The sequence below is a fragment of the Tupaia chinensis genome, unplaced genomic scaffold (assembly GCF_000334495.1).
Source record: "Tupaia chinensis unplaced genomic scaffold, TupChi_1.0 Scaffold000056_1, whole genome shotgun sequence".
Classification (NCBI taxonomy): Eukaryota; Metazoa; Chordata; class Mammalia; order Scandentia; family Tupaiidae; genus Tupaia; species Tupaia belangeri.
This window is the reverse complement of record NW_006159514.1, coordinates 725,549-739,714: the sequence shown is the minus strand read 5'-3', so window position 1 is coordinate 739,714 and position 14,166 is coordinate 725,549. Positions and strand designations below refer to the sequence as shown.

Sequence of the window (14,166 nt, the reverse complement as noted above, 5' to 3'; positions counted from 1 at the left end):
TGTGCCTTAAGCACTTTAAGCCCGATCTCATCATTCTTAATAGGTCATAATTTTATTTAAAGTGATGTAATGACAAATTTCAGTTCTTAACTACTTCAAAGGCATAGTCTGATGATAATTATTTAATATCCACGTTAGCACCTAAGTGCTACACAGAATAAAAAGGAGTTCAGTATATATGGGCTGAATGAATGAATGTATGTTATGGAATCAAAAGATGTTATCCTTATCTTAGTCATTTTAAAACCATCTGTATTTTTTTTTTTAGCTGCTAAAGGGTATGTACACTTACCAGAGAGAAAGAATGAGAATCCCCAACGTGGGGTCATATGGCAATCCTTTTTTCTTTATATCTACATCCTGTCAGGACTTGGGGTACACACATACATGTGCCCAGTGTGCTTTCAAATTGCCAGGGCTGAGATTTGAACTGCAGGTAGGCATGTGGGATCTGGATCCCAACTGCCAGCACTAAACCACTACACTATGGGGCCAGCCTTATTTCCCCCTACCCCCAAACCCCAGCTTTATTGTATGTCATTAACAAACCTTACACGGCCATGTGGGAGTCCAGTGCCTTAACTGCCACATCACCTGCTGGTCTCCTAATAACTGTTTTTAGCCATTTTTGGAACCCGAAGACTGTGCTTCAAAATTTACATTTCCACTGGTATATTCAGTTCTTCCACATCTTCATCAATACTTTTTTTCTTAAATTTAGCCATCCTTATGTATACAGAATGGCATCTTGTGATTTTGATTTGCACTTTTCTTAAGCTAGTGATATTTTGCATCTTCACATGTGCTTACTGACCATTTATATGATTTCCTTTTTTTTGGAGAGGTTTTTGTTACAGGGCGCGTGTGCTCACCAGAAAGAAAGAGGCAGAAAGCGGGAACTGACCCCCTGGGGGGATGGCCACACCACAATCCCTGCTCCTCTCAGGATCCTGGGCATGCACGTACACATGCCTAGCGTGAGTTTAAGCCACCGGTCCAGGACTTGAACTGCAGATGACTACATGGGAGTCCAGTGACATAGCCATTACACCAACTGCTGGTCCCTGCTATTTATATGATTTCAAAAGAAATGTCTATTTAGATCCTTTACGTATTTTTAAAGTTGGATTATATTTGTGTTTTTCTCAGAATTGTCTAAGATTTTATATTCTGGATACAAGTCTCTTACTAGATTTATGATAGACAAATGTTTTCTCTTAGTCTCTGAGTTGTCTTTTCATTTTCTTTTTAAAATTTTTTTTAGAATTATTTAATTTTATTTATTCATTGATTTATTTTAATTTGATGAGAGGGAGAGGGAGGGAGGGAGGGAAAGGAAGCTACCAGGTCCAGGACTTGAACCATGGTTGAACATGTTGAAGTGTCCAGCACCTTAAGCACCACGTCACCTGCTGGCCCCTGTCTTTTCATTTTCTTATTCGTGTCCTTTGAAGCACAAAAGTTTTAAATTTCAGTATAGCCCAATTTATCAGTTCTTTCTTTTGTGGCCTGTGTTTTTGATCTCTTTATCTAAGAAACTGTTGCCTAGCCAAAAATCATGAAGAGTTACTCATACATTATCTATTAAGAGTTATATAGTTTTACCTTTTACATTTAGGTCTATGATTTTTTTTTTTTTAATTTAGATTTTTACCATAGGGTGCATGCACTCACTGGAAAGAGATAGAGACAGAGAGGGAAAGTGAGAAATCACCCCAAGTGGAGATGGCCATGCCATAATCTCCTCTCCTCCATTTTCCTCTCTGGATTTGGGTGCACACACACAGGCCTGGTGTGATTTTCAAGCTGCTAGGTCCAGGACTTGAACCATTGTCAGTGTCCATATGGAAATCCACTGTCTTAACCACCATGCCACCTGCTGGCCCTTAAGTTAATATTTGTATATGTTATGAAGTAATGAGAATCCAGCTTTATTCTTTTGCTTGTGGAGTTCGTTGTTGAAACACCATTTGTTGACTTTCTCTCCCCTACTTAGTTGTCTTGGTGCCCTTTTTTTTTCTTTTTTTTTTCCTTTTTTTTTTTTAACTGAAAAAAAAAAAAAAATCATCATCATTGCTTTTTAATTTGACCAGCAAGACAGAGAGAGCGAAGGTGAGAAAGCAAGCTGCCAGGTCTGGGAATCCAGCACCTTAACCACCATGCCACCTGCCAGCCCCCCATATTGGCACCCTTTTTTTTAACAATTGACTAGGGCAAGAAGAAGATTCCTCCATGGCTCTGAGAACTAATGATTTCAGGGAATAAAGGGAAATGAAGATCTTCTACTGATAATTCAGCCTCCAGCCCACAAATTTGAGTGGGGTCAAAACGGAATGGCAAAGAGATTCCAGATCACCTCTTTCTGCACACCCCTGAACATTCAGATTGAACTTCAAGTTTAGGGAAAAAGACATCATCCATCAGATGACTAGAAATCACTGCAGGACCACAAGAAATATGGGAAAGCAAGAAAATACCATTCCTCAAAGGGGGGGTGATTTTTCGCTTTCTTTCTCTCTGTCTCTCTCTGTCTTTCTGGCAAGCGCATGCGTCCTATAGCAAAAACCTCTCAAAGAAAAGAAAAAAGAATTCAGAATATTCATAGTGACAAAACTAAATGAGATGCAAAAGCTGAGAGACAATGAACTCCAGAAGATGCAGGAGAAAAGAGACAATGAGTTCCAGAAGGTGAGGAAGTTCTTGCATGATCGATCTGAAAGAGAAAATACACACCATAAAAAAGAATCAAATGGAGCTGTTAGAGATGAAGGCTGCAATACAGGAAACCAAAACCTCCCTTGAAAGTATTAAAAGCAGATTAGTCCATGCAGAAGATCAAAACTCGGATATTGAAGACAAAACCTCTGACCTAGAAAAAATACCAAAACAAATCAGAATACTACATGAGAAATACTAGATACCGTTAAGCACCCAAACATCTGGATAACTGGTATCCCAGAAGGTAAAGAAACTAATAAGGGCATTGATAATTTAGTCCATGAAATCCTGGAAGAAAACTTTCCCAATCTAGAGAGGCATTCAAACACTCAGACCCAAGAAATACAAAGGACCCCTAATAGAATCAACCCAAGAAGATCTTCTTCAAGACACATTATAGCCAGATTGACCAAAGTCACAAAGACAAGATACTAAGATTGGCAAGAGATAAATGGCAAGTTACCTACAAAAGATATCCCATTAGGCTAACAGCAGACCTCTCATAGGAAACAATGTGCCCAAGGAAAGAATGGGAAGATATATTCAAAGTGTTAAGGAAAAAGCAATTTCAATCAAGAATACTGTACCCGGCAAGATTATCCTTCATATGGGAGGAAAAGACAAGAACATTCTCAGATAAACAAAACGTGAAAGAATTTACCAGCACCAGACCAGATCTCCAAGAAGTTCTCAAAGGAGTGATATATCAGGAAAATTAAATACAAACACACAGAAATACAAGTTCAAAAACTAAGAAAATGGCCAACTTAATCATAGGGACAAATCTGGAGTTGAATATTATTTCCCAGAATTTAATTAGGCAGATTGAACCACAACAGAAGATAGATTAAGTACAGGAAACTGAACTGTTGAAAGAGCATTTTATGACTTTTGGCTAAAACATTGCTGATTTTCTTCTAGGCTTTGTTGTCTCTTTTTAAGGATTTTTTTGTCCTATCTTGAGCTGTCGATAGGTTCATGTACCTACTATTTGAACAGAATCCTAACTTGTTTCCTGGCTTTAAGTTTTAAGCAAAGTTCCTTAGCATTTTGATTTATTAAAGTTAAAACTGCTTTTCTTGAAATTATCAGCTGAACTTGGTATTGAAAGTAGTTAGATTATTTAAGAAATTATGTGATCAATAAGATGTGGGGGGAAAAGAGATAGTGGGAGAAGTGGGTGGGAAAGGGCAGAGGGTCAGAAATAGGGGTAAAAAAATATCTGCATGTGTGTGTGTATATATGTACATATGCATGTATATATACACATATGTATGTATATACACATATACATATATACTATATATGTGTGTGTATAACTATATATGAAACTAGAAATGAAAAATTATTGACGATAACATGTATGGTTAAGCTACTATGCAGTATATTCTGGATGGGAAATCACATTTTGTGTGCTGTGATGATGCTTAGGGAATGAGTGTAAATTAATTTAAAAAAAATTTTTCATGGGGAAAAAAACCCTAAAACTGTTTTTCTTGAAATGAAAAACAAAAAGGCATTAAAAATACCTATTTGATGACTGCAATAAGCTATATAGCCCCAGCTAGGTGCTACTTTATAGTATGTTCATTCTACTCACCGGGGTTTATGCCTAGGGTCAGACTAGGATACATGTGTAGGTTTGTGTCAGCTGTGCTAGCTAATGGACTTATTTAATTCAGATCTTTAGTGAATCAATAAAATGGGGGGAGGGCATAGAAAGCAATCGTGGATACTAGAGACAGTGTAGGAGGAGGGTGGGAGATGGCAGGGGGTGAAAGATAGGGAATCAAGGATGGGAAAAAAAGCAAAATACACAGGAAACAAGAAATAGAAAATTATTTGTTGACGATAACACGTATGTTGATGTGCTTGATTGAGCCAATATACAGTGTATTCTGGATGGAAAATCTCATTTTGTTTGCTGTAATGATGTACAGTGAATGAATGTAAATAAATTAAAAAAAAAAATGACTAGGGCTGGCTCTATTGCCTACTGGTTAAGGGAGCCAGAGTGTAGTTTAAATTCCAGCCCTGGTAGCTTGAAAAGTATACCGTGTGTATGTGCATGCGTGTGCTTTCACCAAATCATGATGGATAGAGAAATTGAGACGGGATTGTAGCATGACCAGACCCTATTGAGTGCTGCTTTCTCCTTACTCTCTCTCTCTCTGGTGAGTGTAAGTGCACTTTGACAGTAACAGACAAATGATTCATGTGATACATACCACTCAAAAAGTTTATATTTAAAATGGATAGCTCCATTTCATAATGATATAAATGCCTCCATTTCTCAGTAATATAAATGGTAGAGGATTGGATGTACAGTTTTATTTGGCAAAGATAATTGTTTGTTTTATTAGGAATGATCCTTTCACACTGTGATTTTTTTGAGTATATAATTTTCTTTTAAGAATATTTGCCTTTCTAGCCTAATATATGTATATTGAGATCACAGATGATAAATAATGTTGAGTAAGGGAATGTTATTTTGCTTCATTTCTTCAGCGGAAGATCCATCCAAGAGTTATGTGAAGTTAAGAGACTTTGTACTTGTGAAGCTTTGTCAAGATTTGCCCTGTTTTTCCCGGGAAAAATTAATGCAAGGATTCAGTGAAGCTATGGCAATAGAGGCACAGCAGAAGTTCAAAATAAATAAGGTAATTGCACTGTAGGGGAGAAAACAGTTAAATTTTGAGATTTTTTTAAGTACATACTTTAAAACAGAGTTAAATATAGTAAGAATACATGCATGGGAGTGATAGCAGTGGTTAAGAGCATATACTCTTATGAAGGAAGGTTGGATTCAATCTAGCTCCATCACTTACTTGTGGCTTAGGGCAGTTTACCTAAGTTTACCGCCTTGTACCTCAATTTCTTTATTAATAGAATAAGAAGATAATAGACTTTATGGTTATATATTAAGTATAACAAGCAGAACAAAGATGGACAGTGGGATTTTATATTTTCGCTTTTTTAAAAAAATATTTAAGGGGCCAGCAGTTGGCATAATGGCTCTGTTGCTGAAGTCCCATGTAGTTGACCGTGGTTTGAGTTTCTGACCTGGTGGCTTAAACTCATGCTGGGCACGTGTGCATGCATGCCCAAGATCCCGAGAGGAGTATGGAGGAGAAGGGATTGCGGTGTGGCCATCCCCCCGGGGGATGATTTCTCACATTCTCTCTCTCTGTCTGTCTCTGTCTTTCTGGTGAGCGCATGCGCCCTATAGCAAAAACCTCTCAAAAAAAGTTTATACTGTGCCAGCAGATGGCATGGAGGTTAAAGTTGCTAGATCCCACATAGCTGATACTACGGTTCGAGTTCTGGACCTGGCAGCTTGAAGATCACAGTGGGTACATGTGCATGTATGCTCCAAGTCTCAAGAACACCATGGAGGAGAAGGGATTGCAGTGTGGTCATCCCCCACTAAAGAGTAACTTCACACTTTCTCTCTCTTCCTTCCCCAATCTCTCACCCCTGTCTCTCTGCTGGGAGAGGGACAAGCCCTATAGCAAAAACTTAAAAAAAAAATAAAAATTAAACCATAGTTATATCCCTGGAGAATGTATTGATAGGGGTTGGAGTTAAAGCATATAACTTCCATTTTACATACTTCTGTGTATTTGTTTAAATTCTAAAATTGTAAATATTTTTTTTGGAGAGGTTTTTGCTACAGGGCGCATGCGCTTGCCAAACAGACAGAGAGACAGAGACAGAAGGTGAGAAATCACTCCCCAAGGGGGATAGCCATGCTGCAATCCCTTCTCCTCCATTCTCCTCTCGGGATTTTGGGCATGTACGCACACGCGCCCGGCATGAGTTTAAGCCACCGGGTCCAGGACTCGAACTGTGGTCGACTACATGGGAGTCCAGTGACATAGCCATTACGCTAATTGCTGGTCCCTAAAATTGTAAATATCTTAAGATACTTACAGAAAAAATAATATGGGAGAAGGGAGTTTATTACATTTATGCAAGCAAAAGAATCGGTATTTCTTAGGAAGGATGGCTGATCTAAACCTTGAAGAATGAATAGGATTTGGATTAAGAAAATATGTAGAATGAAAGGTATTACAGGAATGAGGACTGGTGTTTGACACTATTAACCGCCCCTCCCTTGGCTTCAAGGCACTATAGTTCTGGCTTTTTCCTACTATGATCATCTTTTTTGGGATACTTTTAGTAGCTTCTATTCTTTTATTTTTTTCCCTCTCTTTTGTGTTTTGTTTTTGTTTTGCTGTGGGGTACCTATACTCACTGAGAAAGAAAAGGAAAGTGAGGAATTACCCCCTGGGAGGATAGCCACACTGCAATCCCTTCTCCTCCACTCTGTTCTCAGGATTTTGGGCATGTGTGCACTCGCACCCAACGTGCTTTTCAAGTCACTAGATCTGGGACTTGAACTGCACTTTAAGCCATGTGGGATTCAGCTGCCTTAACCACTGTGCTACAGGACTGGCTCGGCACTCGTTCCTTAGCTCTTTCCCAAAGTTATTTATCCAGACTTCATTTCTTCTCATTCAACAATACTAATTCCACCTGGGAAATTATATCTAAATCTTCAGTACAGACTTTGCCTCTAAGCACCAAATCTATGTAAGCAAAAGGTTGCTGGTCACCTTCAACAAATAACTCAGTTGGAACTGAAACTTATCTAAAATTTTTTACAGTCAAACACTTTAGTGGTTTCCTGGTTTTAAGATAAAATTTAGAAGTAATTTATATCCAGGCCAGCAGGCAGCATGGTGGTTAAAGGTGCTGGACTCCCAAATGGCCAACCATGGTTCGAGTCCTGGACCTGGTGGATTGCTTTCTCACTTTCTTTCTGTCCCTCTCTGGTCAAAGTTAAATAAAATAATTATTTAAAAAAGTAATGTCTATCACTAGACTGTATTAAACCTGTATTTATTAATGAGAAAGTATTTACTAGTGTAGCTTTTGAAAGAAAAGGGATGCTGGTGGCATGGTGGTTAAGGTGGCTGGATCCCACAAGGCCGATTGCACAGTTCGAGTGCCAGACCTCATGGCTTAAAAAACACACTGGGCACATGTGTGTGCATGCCCAAAATCCCGAGAGGAGAATGGAAGAGAAGGCGCTGTGGCATGGTCATCCCCCTGGGGTGCTTTCTTACTTTACCCCATCCCCCCACCCCGTCCTCTGGCAAGTGTGAGCACCCTATAGCAAATTTAAAAAAAAAGAAAGAAAGGAACACATTTATTCCCCCCCCCCTTTATTTTTAATTTTTATTTATTTATTTAAATTCGATCAGAGAGGGACAGAGTGAGAGAGAGGAGCAAGAAAGAAAGTGAGAAAGCAAGCCACCAGGTCCAGGACTTGAACCACAGTTAGCCATGTGGGAGTCCAGCGCCCTTAACCACCACTCCACCTGCCGCCCCTCCCCCCTTTATTTTTAAAAAGGAATTCAGACATCTAAAGGCACATAGAACCCTTAATCCTGACCCTGCTTAGTTACCTTACTAAACTTCCTCTTCCTACCACTTTCCTGCGTGGTCTAGCTACACTGTACTGATCCCCTTCCTATTTCTCAACTCTGCCACATCTTTTCTCCCTTCTGTGTCCAGTTATATATGCTGTTCCTCTTATCTGGTTATTCCCTACAGCCTCATTGGCCTAGCCAGATAGTATTCAATTTTTTTAGACTCAACTAAGGTTGCCACTTCCAAAAAGTTCAAATATCATCTTTCTAACCTCTCCATAGTCTACCTCCCTGCCCAATTAAATATATAAGTGAAATGAAATAGAAAAACTGTGGCTGGCCATGGAGAAGTCCAGCATCCCAACCACCATGCCACTTGCTGGCCTCAACCTGGCAATTTTCACACCACTACGTTTGGGACTCAAACAATGCAGTCAACCTTGTGGGAGCCAGCTGACGTAAACTTTGTGCCACTTTCTGGCCCCTGATTTAATAGCTTCATTTTTTTCTTTTAATTTAAGGTTTCTGTCATAGGGCACACATGCTCACTGGGGAGAGAGAGAAAGAAACAAATAGTGAGAGGGAAAGTGAAAAATCACTCTCTGGGGGGGATAGCCATGCTACAATCCCTTCTCCTGGAATCTTGGGCACACATACACATATGCTCCCACAATACCAAGCTGCTCTGTTTGGTGTGCATGTGCATACACACACATGCAAGGCCCTCCTTTCTAGGAGGGCATATTCCTCTCCCTTCAAAATTCAACTCAGGTTAGATACCACCTCCTTCTATCATTCCCATGCTGTACTACCATAGTACCCTCTGAATATTTTCATCATTAAGTTAACTATATGCCAGACATCTGTGTTACCGAGGAGATTGCTCACACCTTAAGAATAAAGACCATCTTTTAGGGACCAGCAGTTAGCGTAACGGCTATGTCACTGAACTCCCGTGTAGTTGACTGCAGTTCGAGTCCCAGACCTGGTGGCTTGGACTCACGCTGGGTGCGTGTGTGTGTGCCCAAGATCCCAAGAGGAGAATGGAGGAGAAGGGATTGCAGCATGGCCATCTACCCTGGGGGGAGATTTCTCGCTTTCTATCTCTCTGTCTCTCTCTTGTTCTGGCGAGCACACACACCCTATAGCAAAAACCTCTCAAAAATAAACAAATAAATAAATAACCATCTTTTATTGCCTTTCCTCTGGTGTCTAACATAATTTCTTATCTATGGTTACTAAGTATATTTTGTGTTCCTTTAGAGAAGTACCATTCATTCATTTGAAAGTGTTCTCATGTTTCTTTTGTTTCATTTATTAGCAACACGCTAGGCGGGTTTATGAAATTCTTCGATTACTGGTAACTGACATGAGTGATGCTGAACAATACAGAAGCTATAGATTGGATATTAAAAGAAGACTAATTAGCCCATATAAGGTAGGACTTTCAAGAGTATTTAACATGTATTCTTGTCACTATTTACAACAAAAAGAAAAGCTAGCAAATGCCAGTGTATGGGGACATTCAAACCATTTTGCAAATTAACATTCACACAGGTGAAACTTCTTCCAGTTATAAAAATTCAGATTCATAATTTTCCAGTATAAACTACAAATGTTTTTCATTCACTTAAAAACAAGTAATAAAATAAAAAGTAGTCTATATTAATAGACTAAACTGGTCTTTCATTTATATGCATCTTTTAATTTTTTTTTATTTGTTATTATCATCATTTATCCAATTTGATCAGAGGAAGAAAGGGAAAGTGAGAAAGCAAGCTGCCAAGTCCAAGACTTGAACTGTGGCCAGCAATGTGGGAGTACAGTATATTAACCACCATGCCACCTTCCCATTTATCACCTATATTCTCTTTGCTTTTGCTCTCTTCTTCCTAAAAACAACTTTGGTTTTTATTACCTCTGTTCTTTACCATAACTGAAATTGTAACTTAGCATTATTTACTTTTTAATTTTCTTGTCCTTTTCCCCCCACTATTTTGTCTCCAGTATTTTCTTGTATATGTGCATGTGGGTATGCTGGTTTTTTAGGCACGGTCTTATTATGTCATGATCCTCCTCCTCAGCCTCCCTGGTAGCTGGGACTTCAGATACATACCACCATGCCTGACTTTATATGGTAGACTGGGAGTTGACCCTAGGCTCCCATGTGCTATTGAAGGTGGGACTTTTCCTCCTGCTAATGCAAAGGAGGTTGAAAGTTAACTCTCCTAGGCCAGATTTGATTTTATCTTTTCTCCATTGTTACACTATATTGTTAATGCCAACTTGGGTGAATGCAGATTTGTTACCTAATTGCACCTGGGTAATGAGCTGATTGGGGATACTATTCATTAATTAACTCAAATTAATCCACCAAGTAATTATGGAGCACCTGACATGTAGTTGCTACATTTTTGTACGTTTGCATATATGAGAGAGTTGTGTTTTTTGATTGGTCAGAGGGCACATGTGCTCACCAGAGAGAAAGAGAGAAAGAAAGCGTGGGGAATGGTCACACCACAATTCCTTCTCCTTTCTTCCCTTCTTTTCAGATGTTGGCTGTGCATGCATGGGTACCTAGAATGCTTTTTTTCCTTTTTTAAGAGAGAGAGATTTTTGCTATTGGGCACAAACACTTCCCAGAGAGACAGAAAGTGACAAATCACCACCCAGTGGGGATGGTCATGCTGCAATTCCTTCTCCATTCTTTTCTCGGGATTTTGGGCACTCATGCACACACCGCTGATATGATTTTCAGGCTGCTGAGTCCAGGGCTCAAACCACAGTCGGCCATGTGGGAGTCTAGCACCTTAACCATTATGCCATCTACTGGTCCTGTCCAGTGTGCTTTTCCAAACTGCCAGGTCCAGGACTCAAACTATGCAAACAGCCATGTGGGATCTAGCTGCCTTATTCAACATGCCACAGGCTGGCCTGAGATTGATTGTTTTAGACAGGGTGTTGCCATGTCAGGATCTTCCTACCCTAGTCTTCCATTGCTACAGGTGCATGTCCCTGAGCCTGGCCTGTTGTAAGAGTCACAGAGAATCCAACCCAGGCCTCCGTGTGGCCTCAGCCACAGAGTAACTATCTTAGTAATCATCTTAGCCACATATACCACTGTGGCTGAGCTGGTTGCTGTATATACCCTATATCTGTAGGCTTATACAGCACAATTCCTGGGAACATAAATGACCAAGTCAAATCTCTTTTCAATATTAAGAAAATAAATAACTAGTGAATAATTAATATATCAAATGTACATAGCTCTGGTTTACCTACGTAAATTCAAAGAAAACTCAGGTTTAACTGCTACAGATTTTGCTTTATAGAAGCTAATCTTTTAAATATCTGGGTCACACTACTGGTTTCTGAATCATCTTTTCCTTTATGGCATCTTGTTAGTTTGAAGTGCAACTATATTTCACATTGTCATTGTAATTCTTTAAAGTATATCACATTTTAATATAAAAATAACCATTTGTTTATGACTATAAATAATTTTATCTTGAATTCATACATAGATGTACATAGTAATTCCAAGTACTATTATTTCATTAAGCAGTTGAGTGGGTTTTCTGTTTTATGGACCACGATCTGCATGTAACAGATTGTCATAAGTTATAATAGTCTCTGGGCTAGGTACAGTGGTTAAGGCAGTTGGATCCGTCATGGCTGACTGCATGCTTTGAGTCCTGGACCTGGTGGCTTGAAAAACACTGGGCGTGTGTGTGTGTGCATGCCCAAAATCCTGAGGGGAGGGAGAGATGGGGAGGAAATTGCAGCATGACCATGCCCCATAGGAAGTGCTTTCTTTCCCTCCCTCTCTGTCTCCAGCAAGCACACTGGCCCTCTGGCAAATTAAGGGAAAAAAAAGGTTGCTTATAACTGATCATAGTTCTTTACCATGCTTTAGAAAGCATGGTCACCTATCTATATTTACCATTAAAAAAGTAGTTTTATTTCTTTTATGAGAGACAGGCACTTCCACAGGGTCTTCATATTGTGATCCCTATACCCCATAGCCAACCTCAGCCAGGCATGTGCATGAGCTTGGTATGTACAAGGGAGACCTCAGAGTGAGAACCTGGCACCTCCCGACGTGGCTTCACGTTGCAGAGCATTGTTACTGCTACACACTGGACTTGCCTGTATCTGCCGTCATTTGACACAAATACCACGTCTTCCCATTTATTCTCTTTAGAAAGGGTTTCAACCTGTGGTTAGCATTGTCTAAGCTTCCTTAAGAAAACAAAGTATGGGACAAATTTGGGCATATTCCTACTGCTATGATTTTACAGTGGATACTTAAAACTTTAAGAATATAAAGAAATACATCTGCTTTCCTCAGCTAACAGATAATTGTCTTTGTTGCTTAGAAAAAGCAGAGAGATCTTGCTAAAATGAGAAAATGTCTCAGACCAGAAGAACTGACAAACCAGATGAACCAAATAGAAATAAGCATGCAACATGAACAGTTGGAAGAAAGCTTTCAGGAACTAGTGGAAGATTACCGACGTGTTCTTGAACGACTCGCTCAAGAGTAAAGATTATCCTACTCTGTACAGGAAACTTGCAAATTTCTGTACATTGTACTGTGAAAAATCTGATGATGACTTTAATTTTAAAATCTTGTAACATTTTACTTACATTAAAAGTTATCTATCTTTAGTTGGATATTTTCTTTTGGAGAGACTGTATATTTTAAAATACTATTTAGAGTTTATGAGCATTTATTGCATTAAAAAAATAGCTTCTGAAATACCACTGCAATTGCTTCTAGTATAATAAATGCTTAGTTGTGATATGTTAATGTGTGATGATATGATTCTTAAATACTGATGATAAACTTTTTCAATCATGTTTAAGATCTTAGATTTTATGTTTTTATATTTCCTCTCTCACTTTTATTTTTTAAGAGAAATTTTTGCTATAGGGTGTGTGCATTCGCCAAAGAGAAAGCAAGAAATCACCCCCCAAGGAGGGTAGCCACAGAATGATCCCTTTTCTTCTCTCCTTAGAATTTTGGGCATGCATGCACACATACATACCTGGTATGAATTTTAAGCCCTCAGGTCTGGGGCTTGTACTGCAGCTGGCCATGTGGGAGTCCAGTGACATAACCATTACACCACCTGAACTTTTAGAACAGATAGATAGATCTTTTTTTTTTTTTTTTTTTGGCCAGGGGCACATGGACTCATCAGAGAGCGGGTAAAAGCACCTCCCCAAAGGAGCATGGCCATGCCACAATCCTTTCTCTTCTGTTTTTTCATCCCATTGGAATTTGAGGCATGTACACATAAGCCCAGTGTATTTTTTAAGCTGCTGGGGTTAGGATTTGAACTATGGCCAGCCTTCCTTAAATATGAGGCTGTGGGGCTGGCTCTAGAAACATTGCTTTAAGGTCATCCAAGTAATCTTATTTTTCCTGTATAATTGTTTTAAATAGGAAATGTTCCTAATATTGGTTTATTTTTCCTTAAATAAACTTAACTGTTGGGAGTAGATAGGTAAGGTAGAGAAGGGAGACTAGATTCAACCTAAAACCTAAATGTTTAGAATCAAATATTAATTGAAGCTAATTTAGAAGTTAGCATAAACATTGAAAAAAACTAAAAAGATAGAAATCAGTTTTAAATATCCAGTTTACACACCATTATTAAAATGTCTTGTGTAAAATGAGATGCGTATCTGTCACAAGATGCCACAAGACTACCAAGATGCTGAAGTACAGGTAAAAAGATAAAGCAATGATAAATTGCTTAATTTAGTCTTATTCTTAATGAAGCAGACTATAAATTGCTTGATACAGAATTACTAAAAATAAAAGCTTCAAATGTTTATAGTGTGTATCCGGTAAGTCAGGTATTACATATAACATCAAAAACAATGTAAGTTGAACTTTACTTTTTAAAAATCCAATTTGTTTCATGCTTAGAGCAATATCCCAACTTGGACAACCACTGTCTTGTCCTTAGGTTGACTTTCCATCAGTAAAACCTGTTCA

General features: G+C 38.8%; 1 protein-coding gene across 1 annotated transcript in view; it reads left to right on the top strand.

Annotated features, from left to right (window-relative positions):
- Positions 1–13,087, top strand: part of HAT1 (histone acetyltransferase 1) — a 65,176-nt gene extending 52,089 nt beyond the window's left edge. Inside the window, exons 9-11 of the mRNA XM_006141478.3 lie at positions 5,227–5,378; positions 9,478–9,594; positions 12,536–13,087. Coding sequence (XP_006141540.1) covers positions 5,227–5,378; positions 9,478–9,594; positions 12,536–12,703 — 437 coding nt within the window. The 3' untranslated portion in view covers positions 12,704–13,087. The remainder of the gene's footprint in view (positions 1–5,226; positions 5,379–9,477; positions 9,595–12,535) is intronic.
- Positions 13,088–14,166: the final 1,079 nt, after the last annotated feature.